The following is a 27,889-nucleotide window of genomic DNA, read 5'->3' as shown; positions in this document are numbered from 1 at the left end:
GTAGAGATTTTCTGGATGGCACATTACAAATAAGAAAACATATTCTTCAGTGTTTCAGAATTTACAAATAATAGTCATTTCCAACGTGTTTGTTTTCTGTTGAATGCCAAGTAAATCATCGTGTTAATGATGAAAATCATGTAATTCAGCATATTCAATGTAGCCCAGTCACTAGTATAAGGTAAATTTCATTTCGCACTGGTTTGTCAAAAAACAAAGTATGCATCTACAGAAAGAAAATTTTTATCCTTCTGCTAGCAGACGCTTCAAAATTTGTGGCCAACAAATTACCTCCAGCAGTTAAACTTCTGTCATTGGCTTCAAGACAATGCTGATAAGGTAAACCCAATTTTATTTGCTGATGAAGCCACTTTTACAAGAAACAGAGTCTTCAATTCTAAAAATAATCATTTATGGACTGAAGACAATCCACATGGTATTGAGGAAACTAGTTTCCAACATAGATTTCACTTTAATATAAGGTGTGCCATTGTTTGTGACAAAATTTTGGGACCATTTTTTTTCAAAGAAAACCTTTCGGGAGATACGTGTGTTCATTTCTTGAAAAATAATTTGCTGGCTCTTTTGGAGGATGTACATTTACAAACTAAATTGTAAACGATTTTCCAGCACATTCATGCGATGCTATGTTTTTCTTTTTGTAGCTGTAGATCACTTGAATGCTAATTTTTTAAACTGGATTGGACGTGATGGACCAGTCAATTGGCCACCATGATCACTTGACTTAACATTGCGGTCATATGAAAACTATAGTATACCAATAAAAAGTTAATACTAAAGAAGAGTTATCATTAAAATATAAAATGGTATTGAATTTTTATGAAACGATCCTGGGGTCATACAGAAAGCCACCAGAAATATTTTTTGTCAGGCAGAGTGCTGTGTACATTGTGAAGAAGGGAATTTTGAACAATTAACTCTGAGTTTTGTTTTCTGTTATGACTTATCATTTCATGTGTTTTATTTTATTTACTGTATTAAGAATAATGTGTATTAGATTGAGAATAATATGATTTTCTGTCTATTTTTCATCTATTTTCCTTTAATAAAAAACCATTTTAAAAAGTTTTTATTACTTTCTATTGGCTGTATTTAAATTAATTTTCTCAGAATTAAATTCTCTACAAGTTTTATTACTAAATCTTTTGTATTTGTTTGTCATTTAACAAAGTTATTGTACTACAAATTTAAAAAAAACTTGTTTTTTGATACCAAATATTGTGTTTTACGTCGGATATCTTAAAACTACTAGAGTTACAGTTCTGGATCCTGTTTATCCTTATTTTCAGCTCAAATTACATAAGAAACCATCAACTTTACTCCTTAATTTGGGTCCCAAAAATTACATTTTTATTAGAATAGTGAAATCTGGGTGAAATCATTTGCTACCTGTAACTCGAAAACAAAGCATTTCTAGACCCTATGTTTATATGAATTTTTTAAAATTATTTTCACTAGTAGAACATGTCCTGAAAGTTTTTCCATTTCGTCGTGGAACACCTTTATATAAGATTTACATATTTTGCTGCTTAATATGTAAATCCCATTTTAAAGAGTTGTGTAGTATGTGTTATAGTACAAAAGTTGTTAGTGAATTTTTTTGATTAAAACTTATTTAATCAATAATATTTTCACATTGAAACTGGACATTTCAGCACTTATAGATAATAATTAATGTTTTACATTAATAGTTAATTTTTAACTATATGTATTATATGTTAAGGGACTATTATTGCTAAAGAGAAATTATTAGAACTTAAAGAAAATATTTCTTTTCAGGGATGAAATGTTCAGACGCAGTTTGGTGGAACTGAAAGCTGATATAGTTAAAGCTAATGTACTAGTACAGGAAGCAAATGTTCTTGCAGAAGAGTTGGATAAGAAAACAAAATTTAGTGTTACCCTCCAGATCCCTCCTTCAAATCTTAGTCCTAATCGAAGGGTCAGTGTTAAAATTTTTTTTTTATAATATTCTTTTTTAAATATTATCTTGATTGTAAGTTATTCTGTGTTTACAAATCGCATTAGCATACACTAATATTTACGAAGTTTTTATTTTTCATAGTATTTATTTCTTTCGCCCCTTCACTAAAAAAAAAAAAGTAATAAATAATAATTGGCTCATCCACATTTGTACAGACATTTTTTCAGGAATTCCCAAATCTAATTGTATTAAGAAAATTAAAACAAAATGATAGCTTTTTTAACATGTTTGTATTATAATATCTGAAAAAAATTATAATAAAATTGTATTTATATTTATAATAAAATTAAATAAATTATAAAGTTTAATCTCCTTTCTCTCATTATTTATTCATAATTTTTTTACTACCTTTAATGTTTTATTAAGAGTCTACATCAATGATGTACTCTGAAACACAACAGGAGTCTGTTATTAGGAGATTAATATAGGTAAGTGTTTTAAATCATAAATCTCATATGAAGTGCCAGTTATTGACGTACAGTTTACTGAAGAAAACTGCAAATTACCTTATAAACTGAATAGATTAAGTCACTAAAATAAATAAAAAAACTCACGGTATTGAATCTATTTATTCTTAATCATTCTTCATGTTTTTGCCTTATCATTTTTCATATTTTACTACTAAAAAGTCTGATTTTAATTATGTAGTTTGCATTTTATATTGGTAAATAACTTAGTCATAGAAAATTCTTCTCCTATGTGTGTGTAGTCTTTCATACCCTGTCTAGACATTATTTTCTGTGATTAAATAGAATTTATTAGTTTGTAGATTTTCTTTTTCTGTATTAATTTTGACTGAGTTCAGTTAATTGTACACATCTGTTAAAAAAAGAATATACTTGAGTATATATAAAACCTATATTTTTATATATTTACTGTACATGTATACTTCTCATCTGCCCTGTTGCTTAATCATTGCCTTTAACTTAAGTCTTGCTTTCTGTCATTTCTTTGCGATTTATGTTTTACTTACTATAATTCTTTTTCTGTTTCAAATTTAAGAAACACTTTCTTTAAAGAAATTATCTTTAATAACTATTGTGAAGCAATCTTCAGTGGAAGATGCTTTTTCACAGTAAATAATAGAAGGTTATGATCCCCAGAATGATAGTGTTAAATAAACAATCTTATATTTTGTCTGGTCAGGTTTGAAAGTAATAATTAATGAAACTTATATGACATAATAAATTTATATGTACTTTAGCATTTGTGATTATTTGCTTTTAATACATTGAGTATCTGAATTCTTATTTATTAATAATTTTATTTTTTTTTAATAGAGAGGAGCCTTTGTTAGTGAGCCAGCAATTTTGGTTAAGAGAAAAAAATTAGGAAGCCAAGTTTGGTCAATGGAAAAATTAGAGAATAAGTTGATTGATATGAGGGAAATGTATAATGAGTGCAAGTACCGTAATTTTCCTGTGGACAACTTGGTGAGTTAAAACTATAATACATTTCTTAATCATATTCATGTTTTACTATATTACTTGACATGTAAATGTAAATGCATTTCATTGTGATCCAATAATTAATAGTTGTAAATTTCATAATGGATATACGTAGGTTTCATTTAAATATACTAGGAAAAGGCGGGCCTATGGCTCTCTGCATCATGAACAGTTTTAGCTGTTTTTTGAGTTCTGATTTTTTAACACAGCACTAACCCCAATGTTTTCCTTTTTTTAGACTCAAGACACAAATATGTGGGTGTGTGTGTGTGTTTATTGCAGATTTACACTTTGTGATTTTACAATTATGGTATATATTACCATATATACCAGGTGGGGAATCCATTTTACAGATGCTGAAGCACTGCCGCAGTCGCTAACAGGTCCCGCTAGGTTTTAGGAAGAGCGTATGTACCTGCGCACTACCGACTAAACCTCCACTCCTGGCTATCCACCCTCCCTGGCATAGCTAATAACGCATTCCATCAGGTAGGGGGAGATCGCTCACACACACAGTCATACGTCACATCATACTACAAGTACAGATCATGAGTTGAAAACAATACAGATTCTAACATGAGATCATTAAATAATCAGTACAAAACACAATACAAACATCAAATGATACAAATTATACATGATACGTGTACAAATACAGTTAATAATAATATAAACAACAAAAAATGTAATTTTTTTTTTTCATAATACTTAAAACAATTCATCATATTTTCATTCAGAATAGAATACATACATGTTACATAATACCTAAAACTAAACATCATATACATAATAGAAGATAAAAATGTACATAGTATGTCATACCAGAAGCGCAACCCACAGAAGCTATACACAGCAGTTACTCGTTTTACAAGTACACTACATACCTAAAGTACCAGCCACCCAGGCCATCATCCAACGTCTGTGTGAAGTGCTCGCAGCTTCATCATGCCAAGGCGACCCCCATGCGCCCGGGGGGCACCCTAGGCGCTCCCTGAGCGCGAGGCCTGTCTGCCCACGTGTTCTCTGACACCTAGCTCTTATGCGGGTCTCCTCCCAGGTATTTAGGCCCCACAGGAATGTCCTGGTATAGTCAGCAACAGCCTTCCAGTTCATCTCCAATTTGTAGTAATATATCTTGCACTTGTTTTAGTGTGAACATATCCTCTTTATGGAAAACATCTAATTGATCTTTTCTCTCATGATCGTATCTTGTGCACTTAAAAAACACATGATAGGCGGTTTCCTCCTCATGACAGTCAGGGCGTTCATCGGAATGGTCCAGGCAGAACCTGAACAGGTAGGACCTGTACTCTCCACGGCCCGTCAGGAACTGCATTAAGTAATAATCTTGGGAGCCGTGTCGTCTGCCACTCTATTGCTTGACATCACCAAGCATCTGATGTGTCACCGTCCCTTCTTGCACCGGTCCCATCTCCACTGTCATATGTTGCTCATCTTGACTGTTATGTTATTATTTAACTGCCTTCTTTCTTCTGGTGGGAGAACCCTAATCTCCCACATCCTTCTCCATTGCTCAGCCACTGGGTCGATAGGAAGAAGTCCTGCTAGAACCTCTGCAGCCACTCCTGAAACAGTCCAGTAACCGCATATGACTTGTAGACAGCACCGTCTGTGATATGTCGCCAATATTCCCCTGTATTTGGCGTATACCATGGCTCACCTATGCACCGTACAGTAGTGTAGAGTGGGCCACACTTACTAGGATTTTTCTTCAGTGTTGCTTTGGTTCGTTGCAGTTAGGCAGCAGGGCGGCAACTAGCCCCATGACCCTGTCCACCTTCTTGCTTGCTTCTACCTCATGCATCCCAAATTGCAGCCTTATATCAATCCAGATGCTTAAATATTTTACAGCCGATCTGGATGTGATGCGCTGTCCTTTGATGGTAATTGTCAGCCTGGGTTGCCTTTTTGCTGCTGATATCATAATCGACTCTGTTTTCTCAGGTGCCATTTGCAACCCGACCCCTTGCATTCATTCTTTGAACTTTCATAGCCATTGTATATCTACTCCCTTTCTTTTGGTAACTGTATCAACCACCATGACGAGGTCATTAGAATTCCCTGTTACTGCAACTCCCAGGGGCAGCTGCAGGCAGAAGACCCCCATCATATGCAAGGTTCCAGAGAGTTGGTCCAAGGACCAACCCCTGTGGTACTCCCCTATCCAGTGCACTTTCCAGTATGCCATCCTCCACTTGGCAGATTAATTTACGCCTAGTCAAATATGAAATTATCCTGGTAATGTATCCAGGTATCCCACAGGATATTAAGGAATGCCTAATAGCTGCATGAGTGATGCTATTAAAAACATTCCTGACATTTATGGTCACCAGCACACCGGCCTTCATCATCGCTTGTGATTCTGCAAGCCATCTCGCATACTGCAGTTACCGCGTCGAGAGCGGACCTACCTCTCCGGAAACCATATTGTTTCGCAGAGATTTTGCCCATCCCAATTATTATGGTATATAGAGATTTTTGTAGTAGAGAAAGGCTAAATTGTTTCACAGTCTTTCAAATACAATGTTATGTCTTGATCTTCACTTGGTCCACATGGTTTTCACTACCTAAAAACGCCAAGATTATTAGATTTTCTTTTTAAAACCACTGATGTCCTTTTCAAAAGTTACCCAGTAATCTTTTTAACATTACTCAGTAGTCTTTGTAACTTGTCTCCAAAAATAACAACTTTACAAAAGTTGAATTAGGCTTCCATGAGGAGCAAATATATTTGGAACAAATAGTAGAAATTTGTCTAGTGAACTAAATCTGAACAAACTTCAATTTTTGTCAAATCACACCTCACTAGATCACATCTAGAGTTGTAACTTGGGACCTAGTTCCACTACAGGTGACTCTTTGACAGTCAACCATGAAAGGTCTTTTAAGAAATATTTTACCTCCTGAACTAAGGAACATCAGAGTTCAGAGAAGGCAGCATTCGGATACGGTGGGCTGCCACTTAGAAGATAATGCTATCAGAAGCATTGGAAAGCCCCAACACTGCACCCATGATCAAGAAAAATACAGTTCAAAATCAAACCAAAACAAATCACCTACATTTCCACACACAGTGTAAACTCCCTCATGCTGACTGGCAAACTAAAAATAACAACTGGTCTAATGAACAAACACAAAATTTTCATCATGGGTCTGCAGAAAATAAGAAACACTGACCAGGATGTCAATGAATCTTAAGGACATAAGGTCTACGAACGTATACCTGGGAAGAGAGTAATGAAAAATGTTCCACAGTTTGGAGCAGGCTTTTTAGGTGGTCTCAAAATAAACTCCATTCAAGAATTCAAGTCAAAATTTGGAAGAATCTCAATACTTACCCTAAAAGCATCTAATAAAATCTACACTACAATAAATGTTTATTCTCCCACTAATAATAAAAATAACTCTCCAAAAGATTGTAAAGAAACATATAAGTCCTGAGATCTACTTGACCTGACTATATCATCCCCAAACACCATCTGAAACAGTTATCAGAGACTTCAATGCTCAACTACGCAGAGAAAAAAGACACCGTGACATCAGAAAATGGCCCGCCCAAAAGAAAACAAACAAAAATAGACAGAAACTCGATCTGTGCAGAAACCACATACCAATCTCGAAATCCACATATTTTAAGAGGAGACATCAAAAACTCAAAACCTGGAAACATTTCAACTACACTAAAGGAGAACGGCAACTAGACCATGTCTTCATGGACAAACACTATCACCAGGAAATCTACAACAAAGAAGTCCTCTGAGGAGTAGATGCAGGCTCAGATCACTATGTAGTCAAAATTAAAATTAAATTTTCTTTCCAAAGAAAGCAACAAAATCAAGCCCCTAAAACTAAAAGAAAAATGGATCCTACCCAACTAATCAAGAATGAAAATGACCAAAAGCAACCAAAAAAATAATAATTGTGGATAAACTTGAAGATCTAGTCAACAACCTAAAACAAGAAACATATAAAACTTGAACCATATTCAAACATATGTTGAAATATAGTTTTAAGTATTTTTACTAAAGATGAATTTAAATGGTTATAGTAACAGTAAATTTTTTTTGCTAGAATTAAATTGACATTTTGTCAAAACTGTGACTCTTGGCTTCAACTTAAATTGTTTGAGGCTAAAACAGTGTAACTGGTTTCTTTGTTTTTTTTCCGATTAGATTCTTATGCAGTTGGATAAATTTGAGAAAAAATGAAGTGTCATCTACATAGTGAATCAATTTGTAAAAGACAACATTTTACAATGGCAGTTATTTAAATTATGATTTTATCTCATTAGATGGAAATCAATCGTGCATTGTTTGCTTTCAAGTCTCCTCTGATGGAAGAATGAAGCCATCAAAATTAATTTGACTCTTGGAAACTAAACATCCTAATCATAAAAGCAAACTGTTGCTATTTCTCGAAAGAAAATTACATACTTTGAGAAATCAACAAGCTTCTATTTGTAAGTCAAGCCATACTGATAAAAGTACACTTGAAGCATCTTATCATAGCATTCAAAGGAGTTAAGATGTCCAAACCCCATACAATTGCAGAAAATCTCATATTGCCTGCTGCAATTTATATGGTCAGTATTTTAATAGATGTGGAAGAAGCAAAAATTCTGCTTTCTAATGACACAATATCAAGGTAAATAGATGACATGGCTGCTGACGTTCATGATCAGATAATTCAGCGAGTTCAAGTGAGTGTTTTAGTATTCAAGTAGATGAATCAACAGATATTTCTCAGTTCACATATTTTGTGAGATATGAATGCGATAGGGACAGATGAATCAAAGTAAATATGTTTTTTTTTGTAATTCAATACCTGGTCATGGAACAGGACAATGTCTTTTTGATATTTTTTTATGAAGCTAGTAAAAACTGTAACATAGATTGGACAAAATGTATTCCAGTATGTTTTGATGGTGCAAAGGTGATAACAGGAAAAGACACAGTGGATTTCTATAAAATTAAAGGATCATCTTATAACAAGTGCAGAAAATACACCAGAAAATCTCAAAAAAATAGTTTGTAAACCTGTAAAAATGGTTAATTTTATCAAAAGTTTACCATTACAGAATAGGCTATTTGCTAAAATATGCGATGGAGTGGGTAATGTGAAAAAATGTCTTCTTTTCCATACAGAAGTCAGATGATTATTGCCGAGGAAACTGTTAACTTGCTTATTGGAATTGTGTGATGAATTTATAATATTTTTCCAGAAAAAACAAACTTCATTCTCAATGTTTTTACAGAATAATGAGTATATGTTGTTGGCTTACTTAGCTGATGTATTTTAGTTTTTAAATGACTTAAATATGAATTTATAAGGATGTGATAAAAACATTTTATTAATGATAAAGTTTATACTTTCATTAAGAAACTTGATATCTAGATTACTGGCCTCCAAAACAAAAATTCTGATATATTCCACTCTCTTCCAGTTATGTTGAGAAAAATTTAAAAGAATGAGACACTATTATTCACCACAGTTTGGATAGCAAGAAGATGAATTTATGTGAGCTAAAAATTCAACTGGTGGAGTATTTCCTGGAAGATAAAAATAATTTTTTAAAGAGATGGATACTGAATCCATTTAATCAGTGATTCCCAAATTGTGCGCTGCAGCGCCCCAGGGAGCCACAGCCTCTTCAAAGGGGTGCCACAAAATATTATAAAAGTTTCATAATTAATTGAACCAAGACATTTATAATTATTAATTTAATGTTAATAAAGTAAAAAAATAATGAAGATAAATGAGTTCTATTACTTACAACTTTATCTCTTACTTACAAGTAGTCATATTTTTACTTAGGGTAGGGAGCCATGGAAAAATTTTAATTGAAAAAGGACGCCGCAACTCAGAAAAGTTGGGAACCACTGCATTTAGTGAAAACATTTCAGCTATTAAGAGATTCACAACTAGCTCATCGAAATGTCTGCTGATAAAATATTGCCCTACAATTCACATCTGAAGATTTAGATACATTTTGGCTTGCTCATTGAAGTGAGTATGGAAATTTAGTTGCAGAAGCATTGAGAATATTAATCCCTTTCGCCATATCTTACCTCTGTAAAATTGGGTTTTTGTCTATGTTTGCTAAAAACTAAATATAGGAATTGTCTTTTATCATTGGCAAAAAATTTGCCAATTTTATTTTTAAATAATTTATTTAATTTTATTTATTAAAAAAAATAAGTCATTTCAAGACTATTTTAATATTACAGGCCTGCTGACTCTCTTCTGGTTAAAAGAAAGAGATAAAAATTTTTCCAAATACGAATTCTCTTTTTCTGTTTTTTGTAGCATAATATCAATATGTAACTGTTGATGCGCAAATAAAGTATTAAATAGGAAAGATTATAGAAAAGTAAATACGAGGGTTATTTTTTTTTCAAGGTCCGATTGGTCGCGAAATAAAAACCCGTGCAAAAATCGGATGAACCTTTGCGCATATGTGTTGCGCAGCGTCTCTAGTGTGGCCTTCAATCACGCCGCGTCACTTCGTTTAGTTCTGAACATGCAGCTAGCACGTAAAAATGTCTACAACAATAGCATCTTCCGCCAAGTGTGAAGTGTAATTAGATTTCTTCAGGCTGAGGGATGCAATGCAGCTGAAATTCATCGACGAATAAGTAATGTGTACCGTGAAACTTCAATGAGTGACAGCAAAGTGTGACAATGGTGCAAGAACTTTAAAGCATGACATACAGATGTTCATGATGCAGGTGATCAGGGAAGGAAGCGAGTGTCAACCGATGATCTCGTTGAGCGAGTGGATGAGGCAATTCGAGAAAATTGTCGGTTCACAATTTCTGTATTGAACGATTCGTTTCCTGAAATTTGAAGGTCAGCTCTGTACACCATTGTGAATGAGAGACTTCAGTACCGCAAACTGTGTGCGAGATGGGTTTCTAAGATGCTGTCTGACCATCACAAAACAATGAGAATGGACGCCTCACTAACGTTTCTCCAGCGCTACCACAATGAAGGTGAAGATTGTTTGAACAAAATTGTCACAGGGGATGAGACATGGGTCCATTTCGAAACTGAAGAAACAAAAGAACAATCCAAACAGTGAATGCATTCTCATTCTCCCAGTAAACCAAAGAAGTTCAGGCGAACCTTCTCCAACATAAAGTGCATGGTTACTGTGTTCTGGGACCAGAATGGAGTTCTCTTGGTGGAATTCATGGAACGTGGCACGACCATCACTGCAGCCTCATACTGCATGATTCTTCAACGTCTATGAAGGGCAATTCAGAATAAGCGGAGAGGAATGTCGTCATCAGGCATTGTTTTTCTCCATGACAATGCTCGGCCGCACACTGCAGCTGTAACAAAGAAGCTCCTGCAGCGTTTTCGTTGGGAAGTGTTTGATCACCCACCATACAGCCCGGACTTGGCTCCATCCGATTTTCACCTCTTTACTCACATGAAACGCTGGCTAAGAGGACAACATTTTGGCACAGACATCGAGCTGCAGACCAGTGTAGAAACATGGCTGAAAACACAGGCGGCTTCATTCTATGACAAGGGTATTCGAAAGTTGGTACCACGCTACGACAAATGTCTAAATTGGAGTGGTGACTATGTAGAGAAATAGCGTAACTATGTAAGTACTTATTACAAATAAAACATTTTTTATTTTCACTGTGGTTTTAATTTCGTGACCAATCGGACCTTGAAAAAAAAATAACCCTCGAATGAAAGTGCTGTAAACAGAATAATGTATTTGTAGTCTGCTGTACATGTATACTTCTGCCTAAGATTAATTATTTTGTTCAATGAAAGTTTAGAATTTATTGGATTACAGCTTTCTAACTTGTATAATTATCTATCAGTCAATTAATAATGCAATTTTTCTACTGTTTCCATTCTGCTCCTTTGATTGTTATATATGAGGGTAAATCAAATATAAACAGGATTTTTGTTCCTGAGCATATACGGTAAGTAGGATTGGGCCTGCGCTTGTAATATACTTGGGTGGGCTCATTAGGAGTGGGGAGAGCTGGCCATTTCACACTCCCAACCAATTTGTCAGTAACACTCATGATGTTGGAGCAACAGGTTTACCCCTCCACTGCGCAATGCATAATTATAAAATTTCTTGCTCATGAAGCAGTTCAAGTGACGGAAATTTTCCGGAGATTGATTGCACAGTTCGGGGACCAATCATTGTCAATGACTCGTGTGTTTGCCTGGCATAAAGAGTTCAAAGATGGAGAAGAATGAGTGGAAAATCGATCACTGTCCTTGGACTAGCATTACAGATGAAAACATACACGTGGTTCGTGACATTCTTGAAGATGATCGATGGGTGAGAGTATCTGAAATTGCAGAGCAGGTCGGAATAGGTTATGGGAGCTGTCAAGCGATCATCACTATGACCTATAGTTCTGTAAAGTGTGTGCCAGATGGATCCGTCGCCTTTTGACTGCAGATCAGAAGTTGAGATGTTTGGAGGTCTATCAGAGGCTTACAGCAAGGTTTGCAAAAGAAGGTAATGCATTTTTGACTCGGATCGTCACCTGCGATGAAATGTGGGTCCACCACTACACTCCCCAGTTGGAACAAGCCAGCATGGAGTGGAGGAAGAAAGGGGAGGCAGCCCCAGTGAAAGCCAAGACTCGACTGTCAGCTGGCAAGGTTCTTTCAACCGTTTTTTTCAACTGGTGAGGCATTTTGCTCATTGATTTTTTTGCATGAGCAAAGCACAATCAATGCTGCTTACTATTGCACCATCAGGGCTAGGAGTAATGGGAGGAGTGGTGTGGCAACTGGAAGCATCACAAGGCGAGTGTCCTCCCCTAAGGGGCTGGGATGCTTACTATTGCAAGCTGTTGAACAAGTTCAGGGCTGCATATTCCCGCAAAAGACGAGACCAACTGATTTGAGAGGCCATCCTCCACGACAACACCAGGCTTCATACTGCAACTGTAATGGTCTCAAAACAAGAAGAAACGCACTGGACTCAACTTGATTATCCTCCCTACAGCCCAGACCTGTTGCTCTGCGACTTTCATTTCTTTGGGCCAGTTAAAGAAGCTGTAGGAATGCAACGATTTGAAGATGAGGGGGCGTGGAGGGACTTGTCGGCAGTTGGCTTCTGATGCAACCTGCTTTATTCTATGATGCTGCGAAAAAAACCTTCCTTCTCACTGGGAGAAATATATTTCTAAAGCAGAAAACTTTTTAGAAAAATAAATTATATTTGCCTTCTATTTTTCAGTAAATTAATTTAAAAAAAAATAAAATCCTGTTTATATTTGATTTACCCTTGTAAATTGGTTTCATTATTGTATTTAGATTGAGAATCCTGCTAAGATGAATGACCCATTTTATGAAATGCAAGAAAATCACAATCTAATTGGAGTAGCTAATGTATTTTTAGAAGTGTTATTTCATGATGTAACACTCAACTATCACACTCCTATTATAAGTCAGCAGGGTGAAGTTGCTGGGCGATTGCAGGTAAGGTACTAATGTTTTCAAAATTCCATCTTTACCTGTAATTAATTTATAATTAGTTACTGATCTTTCTTTATTTTTATATAAATCTTGGTTCTAGTTAGGTTAAAGTGTAGTTAATATCAATGAGACTTAAAACTCCTACCTAATAAAGAATTCAACTGTAAGATGTCACATCTACAAAATAGAATCTGGTAAACATTTTTGGTTCATTTCAATCAGTATTGATAGTTTTAGTATAACATACACCTCATAAAAATGTATGCCAAAGTTTTTTACAATTTCTCAGAAGCTGGACTTAATCTTCAAACTGAAAATTGATCATAAGGAGATAAAACAGAAAATATTATACTATTTCAAATGCTAACTTTAATTATTGAATTACAAGTAGTTGACTTGAAAGTCCCATACTCCAAAGGTACAAATTCCTACAGTCTTCATCCAAAAAAATTTTTCATAAACGCCTGCTAATATCATATGCATAAAATTAGAGTGAATGGTTGATTTTTTCAACCAGAACAGATTAATGAAAATGTTGTTTATATATTTTAAAATAAATATATATGCTATATGTATCTTAATTATGTAAACCTTTCCAATAGGATTATTTTATAACTTCATAAAAACATAAAGCACATTTCAGTGAATCGTTTGATGTATGCGATTTGTATTGCCCAAGTTTAAAAAATTGAAATCGATGAAGTACAGGGATGAATTTTTGCCAAAACACATTACACTATTGTAGTTTGAATAATAAAATAAGTAACCTGAGTTGAGCTATTCAAATTATTTGTACTGGTAGATAAAAACAGCATATTTTTCTGTTTCATGTTTGCTGAAAATTCAATAAATGGAAAAAAAATTGTTATTTGTTGTTTACATTTAATGTAAAATGTGTTTTTACAAGCTTTAATTTAAAGATCATTTTGTTTTTTTATACTTTTAGATGATACAAAATAATGGAAATACTATATATAAATAAGGTAATCTAACATAATGTGTTTCTTCATGTTTTTATGACTTAGGTTGAAAACAAAATTGTTTACGTTGGTGTAATTTCATTTTTTTAAAAGTTGTTAAGACTTGAGCAATAAAGATTTTTAATAATTTTTTTCTTATGGGTGATCTTCCTTTCAAATCAGATTCGATAAGAACAAAGTTCTTTTGTTCTATTGTAATAAAATAAGCATTAAATAATCAAACTTAATATTGGTGTTATAAGGAATAAATAATTTAAATCTGTGTTGTGGCCATTATGTGAGTTAATAAATGTTATAAGCTGAAACAGTGTAGGCAGGTGTGTCATAAGGATAACCTGCATTATTTTATATAAAAATAATTGAATCTTTTAGTTGTCAGTTGTGTACTTTTATTTTAATATATTCATACTCAATACTTTAGTAAACTATCAAGAATAAACACATACGGGTTTAAATACTTTGTACTATAATGACTCATTCATTCATACATCATTCAGTCTTGTATGAAATTATCTAATTTTATTTTATTATATTATAATATGTTAAGTGTAATTTTTTTAAGTAATCTTCAATTATTTTGTTTCATTCATTATCAATCAGGTTGAATTAAGTAGAGTAGCTGGGAATTTTCCTCAAGACAGAATATGTGAGGCTGCCTCTGAAAGTTCTGGTGATAGCAGTAGAGATGAAGAGGAGATTCCTAGTTCTACACATGTTACTGTTAGGGTAAGCGCTATAAATTGTGTTAGCTATTATTTTTATGCTGTCACGTAAAATTTGCGATATCTTACAATAGAATATAGCATAAACATAATGAATAGTATGTATAGTGAAATCTATATATAGTCTATAACAGACACCTCTAACTTCTGAACAACTCTAAATAATGGGTATTTCTACAATCCCCTGGGTCATAAGTAATTTCTTAATAAAACACCCCAAACAGCTGACACTAAGAAAACTTGGGCAAGGCTTATTGTTTATTTATATATAAATAAACGAAATTCAACGTTTCCAACAATTCATCTGCATTCTCTTTTCTAGCACTTTCAGTCATTCGACCTTGCTCAGGTAAAGTTATTCTTCAATATCAGATCATTAAAATTAAATTATATAGAATGTAAATTTTTAAAATGTTAAAATCACAACTGGTTGTCATAGTATAAAGTGTTTAAAGTTTTAGTTGTGATTTTTAACATTTTATAAATTTACTTTCTACATAATTTAATTTTAATGATCTGAAATTGAAGAATAACTTTTTCTGAGGATAGTCGAATGACCAAAAGTGCTAGAAAAGAGAACAATTGTTAGTGAGATTGAATTTCATTTATATATATACTCGTACTAACTGTGTCATGTTTAAAAAATTTATAATTGTGTAAATTTACATTGCAAATCTACTACGATTAAACCTATGATATTTCTGGTTCTTATGTTATGCTCTTATTTAAACAAAAGTGTTCTCTATTTTTTACTTATAGAAACAGAAAAAGATCTGACTTTCTGTAGGAGTCATTATATATAATCGCAGTTGATTTTATTTGATCATTTATTTATACACTTATTAGAATTAGCACCGATTTAATTTGCAGAATATAACAGAATCTTTCCATTCATTTGATTTAACAATCAAATGCCAGTTTTTATGAATGCATTTTATTATGTGAAAGCCTAAGTTACAAAGTAGAAGCTTAATTTTTGTTAACATTGATAGAAATTTTTAAAGTTTACCTTTCATAATATTATATAAGGTAAATTGATTACTTTTGTGAATTTTAATCTGTAAATATATTGGCTGTTGGTTTGGGAAGTATTTTTTACTTCATTGTGTAATTTATTTTTAAAATAATTATGTAGTGTTTTGTTCATGACCCAGTTCAGCACTTCAATGGAGAATCTTAAGCATTCTGACTGAAAATGTTGAAATATTTTACGGTTAGATAAAGCAACCATTCTCCAGAGTTGTATTCCATACATCCAGATTGACCTTAATATTGTTTTAGATATTAAAATATTATTTTTTATTCTCTAAGGACAGTAGTGATTTATTGCCGACTAACCAAAATAACTGATGGTGTTTCATTCGCAAGTGCTTTCATCTCATCTATGTATGAAACTTTGTGGTTAATGACGAAAAGATGCCAGATATTACAATGTGTAATCTAATAATAATGTTTAATCTGGACCAAGTTGCAAAGATAAATGTCCAATGTGAAATCACAAGTGGAAGTTTGCTCTGGGTTGATCAGACTAATGTATAATGCACATGTTTATCTATTTTATCATTATACTTTATTCTAAAAAAGTGTATTTAACTTTTTTGATGATTTTGTTTTCATTTGGCATAATTTTCTTTGTTTTTGAGATTAAGGTATTACAAGGGTAGAATGAAAAGTTTCAGGCCTGGACAAGAAAACATTTTAAGTTTCAAATCCTAGCAAAGGCAGTTAATTTTATATAGATTTGAATATTAGATCATGGACACCGATGTTCTTTGGTGGTGGGTTTCAATTAACCACACATCTCAGGAATCCCAGAGTGTGAAGATGGCAATGCTGGAGAGATATACATACCTATTTCAACTAGGCATTGCCTTTAGAAATTTATTGATTGTAAAGGGTCACATGAATTCCAGGTTAGGAATTTCAAGGATTGGAAAAATGAAATTCACAATTGATTCACGTAGACAAAATCTCCAGGATTGGATTACATACACACATTTAATCACCTGCACTCAACAATTAATATAGGGAATAATTAATTAATTAGGTAATAATTAATATTACCACACTAACTATAACCACTAGTTTATTAAAGATAGTAAAACGTTTCTCTCTTTCAATTGTATTAGCCCAGTCAAGTGGAGACATGTATTAGCACAGTGAGACATGGAGGAAATTTCCAGTTTTGACTATTCTCAAAAAGGTTTCAAAAGAACATATGTGTCTTTTATGCTATACACATCATGCCTTCATTCAGGAAAGACTGTGTTCTAAGTATAAAAAATACAGACTGCCATTTAAAAATTAAGTTTGTTAGGGACACTTGTAAATTCAGAATATTATTTTAAACCATTAAGTTACAAGTGGAAAATTCCACTTGTAAGAGTTTTAAGTAGTGATTTATCTAATATCAGATTAAAAGATTTACTCTACTCCATTCACTTCAACAGTTATGTACCTTTAATAATTAGTACATAATAAATCTGGCTGTATCCTTTGCAGCTTGTTCACTTAAAAAAAAGATTAAATAAAATATTATCTTACTTAAACAAGGTTTCTACAAAAAAAGAGTTGCTGCACTCAGCTGTCTAAAATAGCTTTCCTTCAACCTTTTTTGTCACTGGTTACATAAATTGGCTGAACTGCTGAATTTGGAATTTGACATCTATCTTAAAATGCAAATTAGATAGACTATTACAGAAACATTTTAGGACCGCTTTTCTTTACAGAGAAAACTATAATTGCTATAAATTATCTAGACATGCTTCAACATTTTGTTTTCCTGTGTGTTGATTGAAATTGATAAAGAATCAGTCTATTGTGCACCAACAGGATGGAGCATCACCACACTCTAAGCATTTAGGTTAGAAATGCCCTAATGGTTTCCTAATCAGTGGATTGGCAGAAGTGATCTATTTCCTGCTTTCCATTAAAACAAAATTTTATGCTGTTGAAATTTTTGTAACTGAAATGATTCAGTAGTCTGGATAGAAACAATATAATTTTGATATCTGACATTTTACAAATAAAAACTTACTGACACAATTAAAAATGATTCTTTTCTAAATATTTTTATAAAAATTAAACTTCCTAGTTCCATCTGATAGAAAGTTACACCAAATCTATTGATTCTTTTTTGGAAACCCTGTAAATCACTTCATGGATAAAGATTACCTCTTACCAGCTGAGAAATATTGGAATAAATTTAAGTTCAGAGACTGTGACTCTCTGCGGTAGGCATCTTATTAGCCTGAATGATTAAACTGAATGAATTATTAAACTGAATGTCTCCCACTGATAAATTCTTATCAGTAATTACATCAAGTCCATTCCCAATCTCAAACAGAATCATAATATCAACAGTAATATTGTAAAATTTATATTTATAAATGTATTAGAAAAAAGCAACAATAGATAGGGATCGCTAAATGATTGTCTTTTTCTTTTGTTGTTTGATCTTTCCTTTCGTAGTTTAAATGGTGTGGAAAAATGGGGTATTGTTGTAGGCATTAAATAAATGTCTTAATTATTATTACTTATTTTAAGTTTGTTATAGACCTTCTTTTTGGACCACCATTGTAATTTCAGATTAATTATTTCTTTACAGCTTTTTCAGTGTTTAGCATTTGTTATGTAAAAAAGATTGTGGAATTTACTTTTACATTCTGATTTTGTTGGGTTATTTTTAATTCTGATTATTAAGCAAAAAAGTTATCATTTTGTTGATTTGAAAATGTCATTAAAAATGCTAAAATAAATATTTGTTGCTAAATTTTTTTCTTTATTTTATGTTTTTTTTTTGTTAATAGGTTAGCATAAAGCAAGCGACAGGATTACCCCTTTCTCTATCAAATTTTGTCTTCTGCCAGTATTCATTTTGGAACCATCCTGAAACAATTGCAGTTCCTCCAGTTGTGAATCCAGATCATCTTATCACCACTCATAGAGATTCTGTTACATTTAGGTTTGACCATACTCGTGATTTTGAGGTCCCGGTCACTGAAGAATTTATAGAACATTGTACTGGTATGTTTAACTTATTGACTGTTGATTTCTATTTGTGTAAAATTACTTATCACATTTAAGTATGAAATTAGACTATTGTGTTAAAAATATTTGTTTAAATGTTTTTCTATTCAATTTTCTTTGTTAGTATTCAAATTATCAATGTTTTTTTCATGTCACATGATAGAAGTATGAAAAAATTGATGAGGAAAAATGATTTTTAGTTGTACTACAAATAACATTAAATTATGATTTAAAATTATGAATGAAGTCAAGATGAATCCTGTGACTTAAGTAAAAGATGTAAAAACGTATGTTTCACAAAATATCATCATATGAAATTGGCAGACCACTATGTTTACAATCAGGTAAAGGACCTGCTTCATGAGATACAACTATTACGTAATAAACAGTAGATCTGTTCGTACTATGTAATCAGGAAAACTAATTCTAAAATTATTCTGGCATTCTCAATATGATTGAGTTGTCACACTGTAATAATGTTTTACAATAAATTCATACTGTGTTAGTGAATGCAGCATGCTTGTTCTGGCACTTTCAGACTACTCATTCAGATGGAGGGATTATACATAAGATTATTTGCCTTAGAAAGTGTAGTGTATCCTTATCATAATTCAACAAATTAGAGTAATAATATATTATATCAAATAGCATAATTTAAAGTTATTTCAAAACTCAGTATGAGCCGTAATTTAATGAAAACTCCTTTAATCTCATGAATGTTTTTTTTTTATTTTATAATCTTCATGACATCACATTCTCATTCTAGGAGGTTTATGATATTTCTTCTTCGAAGTTGAATTAGACTTTTAATTTAGTAAATCCAGGATTCAATATAACTGGTTATATTCAATTAGAATAATGTACTGAAACCTTTTGTGATTGAAGTTACCCTTATCCAACACAATAAAGTGAAACTTGTGATCCTGATTTGTTTGTGTAAAAAAAAAAAAAATATTAGTGCCTAACGATTAATTTTCATTAGAATTGAAATGGTTTTTTTTACATTTTCAGATATTTGTGAGAATAGAATAAGTTTATATAATTCTGAAAAAGAGACAGTTATCTGCCTATAAAATTATATTTATATTATTATTGCCTTTGTAAGTAATAATTTCAAGCATTATTATTTTTTCTTCATCCACTTATAAGATAGTGTCTCGCTTCCCTCACCTTCATTAGTTCTCTCAAACTTTGTAAATCCAACTCCGGGTTACCTTCCTCATTCAGTTCTTCATTGCTTTTACTTAAATATTGTAAACAAATTAGTGAATTTGCGCAGCAGTTTGATGAAATCCTTATCACTGATATATTATCACATTTGCTATGAATGTAAACAATATACTTGGAATAGATTTTGAAAATGTATAAAAAATTAAAGAAGTTAAAAAAGGCTTGATCTCATCACAACCCATTACAGTTACAACCTTCTTAAAAAAAAGAAACACAAGGCTTTGTGGATCATAGACTTTGTGGATGGAACATGAAAGCAAGTATGGAATATGAGATAAGATAGGTATGGCGCTCGTTTTATAATCTAATTGATATTTATTTTGCGAAGATGGTACTATCTTTATCTGCACTGGATTAATCTAATGAAAATTTATAGAATCTTTCAAACAGTACTTTCTAAAAATACTGAAATTTGTAAAAAAAAGAACCATTATGTATCTGTTCTGTTAAAAAAATATTCTGTTGAAAAATCTTATTTATTTCTGTAAAATAAATCTTAAACAAACATTAAAAATCTCAGTTATGTAGTTGGTGAATTTTGTAGAATATGTTTGTGTAAACCAGACATACTTTTATGAATTTATTTTGTTTCGTTAGCAAGAGGTCACTGCAATATGATAATTCTAAAGCCTGTAAATTATAAATGTATTTAAGCATTACATTTAAGCAAAAATAACAGCAATGTGTTGCATTGCCTAGTTCGCGTGCATGTACTTCTCATACTAAGAAATAAAGTTAGTCAGTTAATTCTGAATTCACTGCTTGAATTAATAGAATAGTGTTGAAGCCAGTAATCAAAATCTACCAGCCACTTTTATTTAAAATGATATGTTATGTTAAGGGAAGTTTCTGTAGATAAGAAGTGGTATTCTTGTCCATAGCAGAAGTGGCATTCTTTTCCTGGAGATATAAAGAATGAGGCTTTGTAATTTTGTATTAATTATAAAATCTCCTAAATGTCAATAGTGGACAATGTGCAGTATCTTGCAGGTAAGAAATTGAGTTGATACATTATCAGTTTCATTATCAAAATTAGTTATTGTAATGTGGCTTTATAATTTGTTGTGTATATAATTATATTTATAAAACATATATTATTTACAATAAGTTTATATTGAAATCATATCAGTATCATTTATTTTAATAGAAGGTGCATTATCAGTGGAGGTATGGGGTCACAGAAGCGCTGGTTTTACAAGATCGAAACCTGGATGGGAAGTCGAACAGCAGCTTGCTAAGGCTAGGTCATTAGCTGATAGGTAAGTGTATTAGCTAAGCTGTTTGAATTTCAAGTACTGTTACTTAGATTTGTTAATATGTAAATAAACATGTAGTGTAGGTTTGTGCATAGAGGATCTGTAGGCAGCTGCATTTCTTCTTAATATAATGAATCTGTAAATTTTTACATTTCTTCTCCACCAGTCCAGAGACTATTGTTAATAGAACCCAGTAACAGAATGATAGCTGGGATATACTATTAAAATATAAAAGCTCCAGCTGGGCCTTTGTATTGTGTGTTAATCATGATGTTTTTGATGTTCATTTTATGATTACTCTTATTTGACATTGATTAGTATGTCAGTTATTCAAACTAATGTCAATTATCAACAGTATTTTGTTCCCTGCAGTATAATGCTTATTATTTATAGTACAGGTATTTAGATGTATGTAATATTGGTGACCTTTGTGGCAGTAAGGAAGAAGATATATATATATATATATATATATAATATATATACATACATACACACACCTCACCCTATCTACATATGTATGTGTGTGATATATAAAACTATTTTTTATATTATTCCATGTCTTTTATTGAAATCCCATTGAAATCAATAACCCAAACTGGCTCTTGAAAAAAAGATCATTTGATTTAAAATTGATGAAAATGGATTGATGGTCTACTGAAAAAGATTACATTCTGAAGTGTCAGACTTTATGATACTACAAGAAATGAAAGAATATCAAAATATTGAAATTAATAATATATGTAAATAAAAGGTTTATAACTATTCCAGCTGTAGAACAGGAGCCATGCAAATGCATGCAATTTGGATTATTTTATTTTAATATACTGTCATCTGACAAGTTAGGAAAATATAAAATAATGGTAAAATTACATTATATTAATTAGATTATGATTTATGAAACCATGATTTTACATTCCACATGTTATAACATTTTCCTGCTAACAATACATAATTATTCTTTGTTCCCTTGAAAAACAGTATAATAATTACATTTTACTATCTTTGCTCTAATAGGATATTATCAGTTACAAAAAGTTCAGAATCTCTGAATATGTAGAATTGTGTTATAATTTAATTTTTAAATATAAATTAACTATAAGTAATAGTTTTTACTCAAAGTAAATAACTACTTTTAGGTAAAATTACAGTGAGTTGTAATACCAATATGTTTGTAGGCATGTAATTATTTATAACTGATTTGTAATGTTCTTTTAGGTGGAGTGAATTAACTAGAAAGATAGAACTTTGGGTAGATATACAAGAGTTAACTGATGTGGGAGAATATGCTGCAGTGGAAGTGTTACCACGACAAGATGTCCTGACTGGAGGAGTTTACCAGCTGAGACAGGGTCAACAGCGAAGAATTCAAGTCCGTGTAAAGCCAGTTCAGCAGTCAGGAACTTTGCCTATCATTTGCCAAGCTATTGTCAGCATTGCTGTTGGAAGTGTTTCTGTCAGGAGTCGTCTGCAAAAACCATTGGATTCATATCAGGAAGAAGATTTAGCTGTATTGAGAGAGAAGTGGAGCGATGCATTGATGAGAAGAAGACAATATTTGGATCAGCAGATTCAGCGGTTATTTAATAAACAAGATAAAACAGAACAGGACAATGAGAGAGAACAGAGTCTTGTCGATCAGTGGGTCAATTTAACAGAAGAAAGAAATGCAGTACTTGTTCCTGCTCCTGGTTCCGGTATTCCAGGAGCCCCTGCAGACTGGGATCCACCTTCTGGAATGGAGCCTCATATTCCTGTACTTTTTCTTGATCTTAATGGTTTGTATATTTTTGTTTTGTTTGTATTTTATGTAAATATTTACATAAGAAATTACTACCGATTATTTCTCCTAAGGAAATAATAAAGCATTTCCATGTTTTACGATTAATGAGGTTCTAAGCTGAAACAATAATTTAGTGTAACAATAATTTTTTTTATGTTAAATACTTTTCAGCCTCTTCCAAAGTATTGAAGATTGTTAAATAATGATTATTATATCTGAAATCACACATTTTACTAACATTTAAATCAATCAAGTATTGTTGAAGTGAATTTAATTTGCCGAAATTTTCTGTTGAGAAGTTTAGCATACTGCTAATTAACCTCATCAGACTGGTCAATATCTTATAATAACTCCTTCAGTTGAGAAACTCTATTAAATTGTGAACTTACAAGAGAGATTACTTCTAAAAACATATTTTTTGGTATCTGCCCATCATCCATTTTTAAATCCTTTACTAATTATTTTGATTGTTAATTTTACAATATAATAATTTATGTGAATAATTGCACAAACCAAAAAAATCAAACAAAATGAACTAAATGCTAAACAGAACCACTAAATAAAAGATTTCCTTCCCATGAAGGTAGATGAAGCTACTCCAAACTCCAACCAGAGATGCGCAGCCGTTAGAGAATGTTTAAATTTAATGTTTGTTTGCTTCACTGAAGCATGAACAGTTAACAACTGACAACAATAGATAAGAATTGTAACACACATAACCAGTAGCTGCTCATTCAGTATATCAGTGTTTGTCCTCGTGACTGAAAGGTTATACCTGCTTGTTAGCAATTAATACATATGTCTATATCTGTGAAAAACAATGTTGTGTTTTGTGTGTGTGTGTGTGTGTGTGTGTGTGTGTGTGTGTGTGTGTGTGTGCATGCGCATGCGCACACACACACACACACACACACACATATACACACACACACACACACTTGTATGTATAACTTTCAACAAAAACCACCCATCAACACACCAAATTAATGGAAAAATAAATGCAGACTTATTGATTTACATAAGAATTGTTTTCTGAAACCATGGATTATCATCAGTTGTTTAATTGCTATCTTCAGTAATACATTACCTTCATCATATGTTAAAACTGATAGTTTTCATAAGTATCTGAATTAAAATTTGTTACTATTTAGCCAGCTGTCGAGACAATTTATTTTTCTGGGGGCAAAATTCTGTTGAATTATTCTGGTAAATTTTGCATGTTCCATTATCAGAATCTTATAAATATGTTTTATTTCTTAGCTTATGAATCTTTATTTCCTCAACTGGAAAAAAAATTATTGTTAAATTAAATGTTAATGACATTTTTTAAGAGTAAATAAATTTGAATTAAGTTTATTTAACTAGCTTTACTTTAAGTTGGAAAATGATTTATCTCCGAATGCTTTATGAGAGGATGTTACATTAAAGTAATCCATTCAGAAATTAAACATTTTTAATTTTACAAATTCAATTATTTTATGATTATAAATTTGGTAATTTTAAATAAATTATAAATTTGACATTTATTTATTTAAGTATACTTTACTAACAATGTATAAATTAATGTAATATAAATTTATATGTACAAAGAAGAAATTATGATTTGATAATCAAAGGTAGGTTTTCTATGATTATTTTGATAACATGATTTACAAAACTGTTTCATTGAAGATAGATGTTTATATATTTGTAAAAAAATAAATATTTGATATTTCATGTAGGATTTCATTGAAAAAAGTTGATTCATCAGCAAGCTCTCATTTACTTATAAGTAGGATAAATCCTATTTTAAATATATTAATTGTTTTAATAGTTTTTTCCATATTTAGGGCAGTAGTTATCTTTTTTCTTGATGCATTTATTATTCTAGATGACTGTAAAAATGCGAAGAGTAATTGTTTTTTGTTTTACATGTGTCTACAGCTGATGATTTATCAAGTCATGGAAATCAATGGCATAATGAAATCGAGGAGTTACCAGTGGCGGGTCTCAACTCTATACTGCCAAAAGAACATGGAAACAAGTTTTACAACCTCCCGATCATCCGTCACTTTGAAAAAGATGTTAGTGCAGTTGCTGCATGGGATTCATCTGTCCATGATAGTGTTCATTTAAATAGAGTTACTGACAGTTAGTATTTTTCTATTTATTATTTAAAATTTGTTTACTATTGGTGTGTATATGTGGTGTTTAGATTGTTTTTATTCAGTTTATTGATTTTTCACTGGCTTAGTTTCTACATTTGGTAATGTTTCTTTCTTGTTTGTCTGGTTTGTATAAAATATTCCTAATTTTGTAACACCATTAAATGTCTTTTTATTTAATTTCTGTATATATTAAAAAATGTTATAAGTAAATTTACGTGTACATATAAGTTAATAATAAAAGTAACTTTAAAAATCCTTTTAAATTAAGTTACAAAAACTGTTAAATAAGGAATTTAAAATGACTCAGGGCTATCCACAGTAGTTGCTTAAAATAATTCTACCCTTAAAGCGTGAAGCTCCTACACTCTGTACCACATTGACTATAGGGAAATTTTTTATGTATCCCTGAATATCTGCATTACATTATTTATTTTAAAGGAATATTTTACCAGCTTTAATTTTCTTAACAACAGGTCACTTTTTATTTTGTCAAGGTACAGTCAGCCGTAATAGTTATATGCACAATTGTATAAAGTTATTTACATACCCAATTAATGGCTAAGTATGATCAGGTCATTCTTGTCTTCTCGAAACTACCAGTCCTAAACTATCTTGTTTAAAATTGTGTAATGATATACATGTTGCTCATGACCTGTATAGTTTACGCTTCCTAGACAATAATTAAATTTAAAATTACATTAATTATATTTCATGATATACATTAAATCCACATCCTGAAAATCCATATACCAGACCAGAAGAGTTCAGATCAAAATATTCCATCATCATAAAGCACTTGTACTTTATTAATAATATTATTTATTAGTAAAGGAATAATTTGATCAGTGATGTCTGTTATAAATTTTCTGAGTATTAAGGATTACCTCTCGCTCACTTTGTTGCGCACATTCCAACCGCATAATCTTTTATAATGTGGCCAAATTTATTTTTCCACTTCTAACAAATAAGTTGTTTACGTACACCTTTCCATCTAATATTTGTACTTTTTGCAAAATTTACAATTTTTAACTTATATGATAGTCATCTCCCTACTTTCACAGTTAAAAATTAGATATTTTACAGTCAACAATAAAACAATATACTAATTGAATAAATAAAACAGAATTTAATACAGCGCTATCAGTTAATAAAAATGGATGCAAATGATGACTATGTACTCTTTTTAGAACTTACATTTGGATTGTTTATTTGCTTGCTATTATTGCTATTACAGTTCTGAAATTGTGATAGGTGTATTTATTATACATCACTACAATAATGATGTTTGATGTTTATTCTGAGATTTGTGCTAATTGTCTATATTGCCTTTAACTTACTAAATTGTTAAACGGTTATGGTTTTATCTCGGTGTAAAATTTATCCGCCTGTATTATAGTAACTATGGTATTAGTTATGTAGTGCATGCCAGCCTCTCTGGCACAAGTAGTAGCATCTCTACTTTTCAACTGGAGGTCCTGGGTTCTAATCCCGGTCAGGCATGACATGTTTAAGAGTACAAAATTGTCATTTCATCTCATTCTTGAAGTAACAATGATGGTCCCAGATGCTAAAAATAAGTATTTTGTTCATAAATACTGTGAAATTTCTCATTTTGTAATAAACAATTTTTGTAATGTACAAAATTAGTTTTGTCCGTATTAACTAAGGACATTGGTTACCCAGCAGCTTGATTAAAAAATTTATAGTCAATAATGTGACTTATTTGGTTTATTGTAAAGATATCATCCTCCATGTAAAAGTTTCTTCTGTATTACCATTAAAATAAATAATTCTTAAGAAAAACCAGTGTTAAAGATAATAATAAAGAACTCTGCTCAACATCACATGTAAAGCCTAAATAGAGAAATCTGTATCAGACTAATCTGATCAATATTATTATACTGTTATTCACTATTAAATATTGAATTAAAATAATATTTCATGAATGATACATTTTTTTTTTTTCATTGTTATTGAAAGTATTAATAATTAAAAAATGACAATAATATATAAAAATAATTTTATGTTGTCTGAAAAAATACACTTAATCTTTTTTTATTTAAGTGATTCAATTAAAAAATATTTATAGTAGTTTTTTTTTTTTAACTTTTTCAGAATAAATCAGTAATTTTTTCTGGGTTTGATTTTTTACTTGTTTTCTTGCTGCTATGTCATTCCAATATTTAATTAACGTTACATCACTTGGTGTCAATTCATTGCTTTGTTCAACAAACTGTAAAGATATTGCAAAAAAAAAGGACAATAATGTTGTTTAAAAACTGCAGAAATACTTTGGTCCATTGATTGCAAGAGGCTGGTAACATTAGGTGGAACTAATTTCACACAAGTGTCATCACTTGCTAAATTTTATTGATGTATGCAGCATTGTTGACAAATAAAATTGCTTTTCGAGGTAACTTTTTATTAGCTAAAAACATTTCAACGCTGCATATAAATTATTCATTAAACCATTTTCTAAGTAAATCACACAACATCCACCCATTTTTTTTTAGTTTTGTAATACATTGAAAGTGCATTTTTTGATATTTTTTATTGCTCAAGGATTTTTGAATTTATTGATACACATTAACAGAAAACAAAAATCTCGCAAAGCATTACTGCATGCTAATACTGTTATTCTGTCCTTGTTCATTTTATGACCCGAAACTAGTTTTTCACCTCTCAGTGCAGATGATTTCTTGGGTAATAACTTATAATTTAGTCTGGATTCATCAGCGTTAAAAAGTTAGTCTTTAGTGTAAACCTATCTTATTTTTTAAAATTCAGTTTTGAAAAGCGA

At 31.5% G+C, this 27,889-nt stretch overlaps 1 protein-coding gene across 4 annotated transcripts in view; it reads left to right on the top strand.

Annotated features, from left to right (window-relative positions):
• The window catches only part of Khc-73 (Kinesin heavy chain 73), a 489,570-nt gene that overhangs the window by 339,770 nt on the left and 121,911 nt on the right, over nt 1-27,889 (top strand). For all 4 annotated transcript variants that reach the window (XR_012756224.1, XR_012756222.1, XR_012756225.1 and 1 more), the window contains exons 14-21: nt 1,801-1,963; nt 3,286-3,438; nt 12,784-12,948; nt 14,526-14,651; nt 18,457-18,673; nt 21,054-21,165; nt 22,378-22,937; nt 24,866-25,072. Coding sequence is in view for 1 of the 4 variants with exons in the window: in XM_075364813.1 (XP_075220928.1) it covers nt 1,801-1,963; nt 3,286-3,438; nt 12,784-12,948; nt 14,526-14,651; nt 18,457-18,673; nt 21,054-21,165; nt 22,378-22,937; nt 24,866-25,072 (1,703 nt within the window). In the remaining 3 variants the exon portion in view is untranslated. The remainder of the gene's footprint in view (nt 1-1,800; nt 1,964-3,285; nt 3,439-12,783; nt 12,949-14,525; nt 14,652-18,456; nt 18,674-21,053; nt 21,166-22,377; nt 22,938-24,865; nt 25,073-27,889) is intronic.

Source organism: Lycorma delicatula, chromosome 1 (genome assembly GCF_047948215.1).
Source record: "Lycorma delicatula isolate Av1 chromosome 1, ASM4794821v1, whole genome shotgun sequence".
NCBI classification, from domain to species: domain Eukaryota; kingdom Metazoa; phylum Arthropoda; class Insecta; order Hemiptera; family Fulgoridae; genus Lycorma; species Lycorma delicatula.
This window is presented reverse-complemented; position numbering and strand designations above follow the sequence as displayed.